General features: G+C 49.7%; 1 protein-coding gene across 4 annotated transcripts in view; it reads right to left on the reverse strand.

The window, feature by feature from the left end:
• Positions 1–6: 6 nt before the first annotated feature.
• The window catches only part of LOC119588472, a 6,542-nt gene continuing 6,254 nt past the window's right edge, over positions 7–294 (reverse strand). For all 4 annotated transcript variants that reach the window (XM_037937119.1, XM_037937121.1, XM_037937120.1 and 1 more), the window contains exon 4: positions 7–257. In XM_037937119.1, coding sequence (XP_037793047.1) covers positions 63–257 — 195 coding nt within the window. In that variant the 3' untranslated portion in view covers positions 7–62. The remainder of the gene's footprint in view (positions 258–294) is intronic.

Genomic DNA, 294 nt, shown 5'->3' on the forward strand with positions numbered 1-294 from the left:
CCAAGAGTTACAACTACCTAAGTAGATACATCAAAATCAAAAGATGCCAACCGCCTTCACTCTCAGTTGTTTCCCCTGTACACCATCACACAGAACACTGTATCCAGCAGGTACGTGATGCAGGCGGCGATGCTGAAGATGCCCATGGCGAAGCACTTCCTGGTGACGCTGTTACTGTAGACGGTGCCCACGGCTTTGAGGACATCCGCGCCCACAGCCAGCAGGAATAAGGCGAACAAGGCGTTGAGGGCGATTTCCTGAGTGAATGGGAAAATAAAATAAAATGAGTTGGTA

Source organism: Penaeus monodon, chromosome 24 (assembly GCF_015228065.2).
Source record: "Penaeus monodon isolate SGIC_2016 chromosome 24, NSTDA_Pmon_1, whole genome shotgun sequence".
Classification (NCBI taxonomy): Eukaryota; Metazoa; Arthropoda; class Malacostraca; order Decapoda; family Penaeidae; genus Penaeus; species Penaeus monodon.